This window comes from Phaethon lepturus, unplaced genomic scaffold (assembly GCF_000687285.1).
Source record: "Phaethon lepturus isolate BGI_N335 unplaced genomic scaffold, ASM68728v1 scaffold23314, whole genome shotgun sequence".
NCBI lineage: Eukaryota > Metazoa > Chordata > Aves > Phaethontiformes > Phaethontidae > Phaethon > Phaethon lepturus.
This window is the reverse complement of record NW_010534443.1, coordinates 11,616-17,202: the sequence shown is the minus strand read 5'-3', so window position 1 is coordinate 17,202 and position 5,587 is coordinate 11,616. Positions and strand designations below refer to the sequence as shown.

The window sequence follows — 5,587 nt, the reverse complement described above, 5'->3', positions numbered from 1 at the left end:
ATACGGGAATGCCAGTGATCCCATGCCTGGCTGCCCCTGTGATTGTCTGGGCATTTGCATATGACAGGCTTAATAGTAACTCCCAGTCAGCAGGGCAGCCTGCAGTGCTCTTGCTATGTTCCTGCAGTCTATGCACGGGATGGTGGTCTGCCCCCCAACCTCTCCAAGGCAACTGTGCGGATAACAGTAGGGGATGAGAATGACCATGCACCACACCTAGAGAGCGAGTCCTGCTCTGTGGAGGTCCCTGAGAACCAAAGCCGTGTGGCACTCTATACCCTGCGGGCCACCGATCCTGATGGAGGCGAAAACGGGCGCTTGGAATACTACGTGGCAGGTGAGGTGCACAGGGAGCTCTGTAGCTTCTTTCTTGGCAGTAGGTAAGGGCTTTTCACCCTGGGTTGTCCATGGCTCTGGGAAGCATCACCTGTGGCAGTTCCTGTTCCACTTCAGTTCTCTCCTGCTTCAAACCACATGTAGTGGCTGCTCAGCCCTCTAGTTTCTCTGGCCCCAGTAAAGAGCACCCCAAGATCTGGACAGGCTGCACTTACCCATTCCCCAGGCTCTCATCTCATTCCCCAGGCTTGGACTAGTTCCATACCTCTCTTGGCTGCTCTGACCTGTTGAATTTACAGGTTGCTGAGATCTCTTTGCTGTTATCATGCCATGCATTATCTGGGGGCTCCCTGTGGTAACAGCACTGGCCTGTAAAGTGCTGGAGCCAGTTCTTACAGACACATCCACCCACAGAGCTGAACCAAGGAGGTTCAATCCACTGAGGCCTTACAGAGAACAGCTCACTCTACCTTCCCTTCCAGGCCACAGTGGGATGGACTTCATGCTCTCCTCTCTGGGCAGCATAGGGCAGGTCCTTCCTTGAACCAGTTATAGTCATGCTGTCTTGTTATTCCCTCTCTTCTTTTCCAGATGGAGATCCTGGGCAGGATTTCAGCCTAGACCCAGTCTCCGGTGTCCTCTCCACTGCACATGCCCTTGACCGGGAGCAAGTTGCTTCCTACAGCCTCACAGTGGTGGTGCAAGACCATGGCACCCCACCGCTCAGTGCCACCATGTCAGTGAATGTGCAGGTGTTGGACCTAAATGACAACGCACCTGGTTTTGCTCAGACCACCTATGTGGTGGAGGTGCCAGAGGACTTGCCTGTTGGTGCCCTGGTGCTGGAGCTGGTGGCTGAGGACCCTGACGAGGGCACCAATGGGCAGGTCTCTTACTACCTGGGCAATGAGTCACTTGGCATGTTCCAGGTTGAGCCGCAGAGTGGGCGCATCAGAAGTGCCCAGGCACTGGACCGGGAACGCCACTCCAGTTACAGCTTCCTGGCCAAGGCTGTGGACTCAGCACCATGGGAACCCAAGAGTGCAGCTGTGCGTGTCACGGTCACGGTGCGAGATGTCAATGACCACACCCCTGCCTTCCTGCACAGCCCACTCACTGTCAACTTGTCCCGCCACACACCGCTCAAGCAGGTTGTGGCCACCATGAGGGCAGAGGACAGGGATGCAGGTGCCAATGCCTCCATCCTGTATCGCCTTGCCACCCCCAACTCTGCCTTCGCAATCAACTCCTACACAGGGGATATCCAACTGCTGCAGCCCCTGGGCTCACTCAGCCAACGCCAGCGCACGCTTTTCATCCTGGCCACAGACCTAGGACAACCAGCACTCTCCTCTACCGGTGTGGTGGTTATCCATTTGCAGGAAGAGCCCTACCAGGGGCTGCGGTTTCCCCGGAGCACCAGTGATGTGGCCCTGCCAGAAAATGCTGCCCCAGGTATCAGCTGGGCAGAGTGATCAGCAAGTGCTGGGATGAAATGGGACAGGACAAGAGGGGAGGTGGCTGCTGGGCTGGCAAAGCTGGGGGAAACTCAAACCAAGGAGCACTGCAGGGACTTGGGAAGCCCCATTACGTTTTGGGTAGACTCAAGGGACTACAGGGTCTGACTGGTGCCCAGGCTGTTCAGGGTGGTAATCACTGTGGGTTTCCCTCAGGGTGTTCAGATCACTGCAGGCAGTCACAGGTGCCCAGTTGCTCATGGACGGTCTCCAGGGGTCACAGTGAGACCATAGAGGGGGCATGGACAGGCCCCACGAATCCTCGCTCCCAGCCCAAAGTTGCCACTAGATCTCACTTCCTGTGGCAGCAGTGTCCTCAGGCAGAGCTGTGTTCCTGTGGTACAGCACGTGCTGCCCACACACCACCCTGACCCTCTCTGCCACCTGCCCTGGGACTTTGCTACCCCTTCACAGTGTTTCACTCTCTTCCAGGCACTGCCGTGGCAAGCATCCAAGCTATGCACATGGGGGGCTCTTCTGGGCACATCACATACAGCATCATCAGCGGCAACGAGAAGAATGCTTTCCTTATCCAGCCTAGTTCAGGTACAGCACCAAGACCACCCGGGGAAGCAGCACAGCCACCTGTGCTCTGCCAATGCCTGCTCAGCTGTCACAAGGCTCAGAGCCTCCCCAAAGGCACAGGAACACAGTCCACACCTCTATACCAGTAAACTAAATAATGTTAGTATTTGGACATGGACACTAACCTGTCATTGTCCAGAGGTTGTTGGCAAGGCTCCCAGTACAGTTTTGGTCCCTCCTAACTGGACCTTTCCCCAAAAACTCCTCAGCCCAGTTCAGGAGTTAGCAGAGGCCAGGACCATCCCTAAGATGCAATCTGGGTGCAGCCCCTCCCTTAGATGGCAAATTCAATTAAATGACATATCCTATGTTGGGGCCTCAGAGCCAGGCGCCTGGACTGCCATGCTTTATTCTCTGGTGTGCCTGTAGCTGCTGTGACTGCAACACTGCTGTGGATTCATGGCTGTCTCTGTGCGGTCCCAAAGGTGACAATAAATGAGGGACCACTCCCTGTCTAGTGGGCATTCTAAGGGAGCCCTCCCTCTGCACCACAGCGTTTCCTGAGCAGTCAGCAGGTGCTGAACATATCAGTGGTGCTTGTGGGTGGCTGATAACCCAGGTAGAGCAATGAGCCAAGTTGCAGGGTTCTGCCCAGTGACACTGGGTAAGCTGGTATTGTTTGCAGCACGCCTTTCAAAGGGCAGGCTTTGAAGGGCTAGGCATCCCTTGGCATCAGGGAAAGCCTGGCTGAGGGTAGGGTGATGAGTGCCTTGCTGTGAGGTTGATGCTTGCCCTGTAGTTTGGAAGAGACTGGGGTATCACAACCCCCAGTACCAATACAGGCTGGGGTATGAAGGGATGGAGAGCAGCCCCATGGAGAAGGACTTGGGGGTACTGGTGGATGAAAAGTTGGACATGAGCCAACAATGTGCACTCGCAGCCCCGAAGGCCAACCATATCCTTGGGCTGCACCCAAAGCAGCATGGCCAGCAGGTCAAGTGAGGGGATTCTGACCCTCTACTCCACTCTGGTGAGATCCCACCTGCAGTGCTGCATCCAGCTCTGGAGCCCTCAGCACAGGAAAGACATGGACCTGTTGGAGCGGAGCCAGAGGAGGGCCACAAAAATGATCAGAGGGCTGGAGCACCTCTCCTCGGAGGGCAGGCTGACGGAGCTTGGGGTGTTCAGCCTGGAGAAGAGAAGGCTCCAGGGATATCTTATTGCAGCCTGCCAGTACTTAAAGGGGGCTTAGAAGAAAGATGGGGACAGATTTTTTAGCAGGGCTTGTAGTGATAGGACAAGGAGTAATGGTTTTAAACTAAAAGGGGGTAGATTTAGACTAGATCTAAGGAAGAAATTTTTCAACATGAGTTTGGTGAAACACTGGCCCAGGTTGCCCAGAGAGGTGGTAGATGCCCCATCCCTGGGAACATTCCAAGTCAAGTTGGATGGGGCTCTGAGCAGCCTGATCTAGTTGAAGATGTCCCTGCTCATTGCAGGGGGATTGGACTAGATGACTTTTGAAGGTCCCTTCCAATCCAAACTATTCTATGATTCCATGCTATGAGAAAGTCAGTCCTCGGAGCACAGATGTCAAGCTGGAGCTTCTTGTTAAAACCCCATTCTCTTGTGCCTGCTAAGTAGTTGGCTTTGGAACAGGATCCCAAGCTGTGTGTGCCAGTGGTTCTCAAAACACTCTGGACGTGTTCTGGCTGCACGTCGGTTGCACCTCAGTTGCTGTGGCTCATCTCAATGAGGAAACATTTCTCTTGGGCAAAGTGCCGAGAATACAGGATTTTTCCCTTAAAACCTGTCCCTCCTTGAGTCTCGTTTGTCTGTCTGTGAGACACTGCCCTGCTTTCTCACAGGGCAAGGGGCTGCATGCTGCAACCAGATATGGGATGCTGGAACACCACAGCAAGGGAGGCCGAGGGAGGCCAAGGGAGGCTGGCACAGTGCAGCTCTCCTGCCCTGTGCCAGCTGCCAAGAAGTGTAACACTGGGCACCTGTCCTTCAGCTCTGCTGTGACAATGGGCCAGTGCATGGGCACCAATCAGTGAGTGATAAGAATGGATGTCTGTCCTCAACCCCTAGCAGCAGAACTGCTGGCAGCTCCTATAGGGTCTTTGTAAGGATTTGACTTAGACTAATAGCTGCAGTTAGGTGACTTTAGCTTGGAGCTTGAGGAGCTTGTGTAGCAGTATGGGGTTTGACATGGAGCCGTTCTTTTTTAAACTGGCCATACCTCATATGGTGTCTCCATAGTGGGAGGACTATTGCATGCTTTAATGTAAGCAGAAGCTGTCTGTCCTGAGCAAGGTGCAGGATTTATCACCCAGGGCAGCTCACTGGGACTGATGAGAAGTTTGGAGAGGACTCAGAAGAGCTCAGTGTGTTTGTCCTGTCTATTTGAAAATGGGTGGATAAGCAGAGGGATGGACTACGTGCAAGGGAACAAAAGAGAAGATGGGGGATGGACGTGTTCACCTCCTCACTCACCCCTTCTTCACCCACACCATCCTGCTGTTCCCTTGCTCCCAGGTGCCATCTCAGTTCAGGATTCCAGCAGCCTGGATTTTGAGGCCAGCCCCCGGCTGCGGCTTGTGGTCCAGGCAGAGACAGCAGCTTCCTTTGGCTTTATGGCCATAAACCTTAACCTGCAAGATGTGAATGACAACTTGCCACGCTTCCAGCTGCAGAACTACGTGGCGTTCATCTGGGAGTCACAGAGCTATGACTCACCAGTCATCCAGGTATCACTGGGGGCACAAACAGGGACATCCAGACCCCTGACCTGCCTCTCTGATGGGGTGAGGTGGTGGTGGGTGGTGTCATGGGCCTGGGACTGGCACCTACAAACAGGTCTTGGAGGGCTGTGGTTTGCAGGGCTCCACACCTGCACTGCTGAATCTCTCATGTGGCATTGCAGGTACTGGCAGATGATCTCGATCAGGGAGCAAATGGGCAAGTGACTTATGCCATCAACCAGTCTCTGCCAATGACAGGCTTGTACCACATTGATCCTCAGACTGGCACTATCACTACTGCTGCCATCCTGGACAGGGAGATCTGGTCCCAGACCCGGTGAGTGGAGCCAGACTAACTTGTTCCACAGATATGAGAGGGGCATAGCTGTGGGGCAGCATCCGCAAGGCTGCAGAGGATACTCTGCTGCTTGGTGCCATGCGAAACTGTCTCAGCCCTGTCTA

At 54.4% G+C, this 5,587-nt stretch overlaps 1 protein-coding gene across 1 annotated transcript in view; it reads left to right on the top strand.

Annotated features, from left to right (window-relative positions):
* Positions 1-5,587, top strand: part of DCHS1 (dachsous cadherin-related 1) — a gene marked incomplete at its 5' end in the record, with an annotated part of 15,033 nt that overhangs the window by 2,557 nt on the left and 6,889 nt on the right. Inside the window, 5 exons of the mRNA XM_010285539.1 lie at positions 128-337; positions 928-1,791; positions 2,286-2,399; positions 4,920-5,131; positions 5,308-5,462. Coding sequence (XP_010283841.1) covers positions 128-337; positions 928-1,791; positions 2,286-2,399; positions 4,920-5,131; positions 5,308-5,462 — 1,555 coding nt within the window. The remainder of the gene's footprint in view (positions 1-127; positions 338-927; positions 1,792-2,285; positions 2,400-4,919; positions 5,132-5,307; positions 5,463-5,587) is intronic.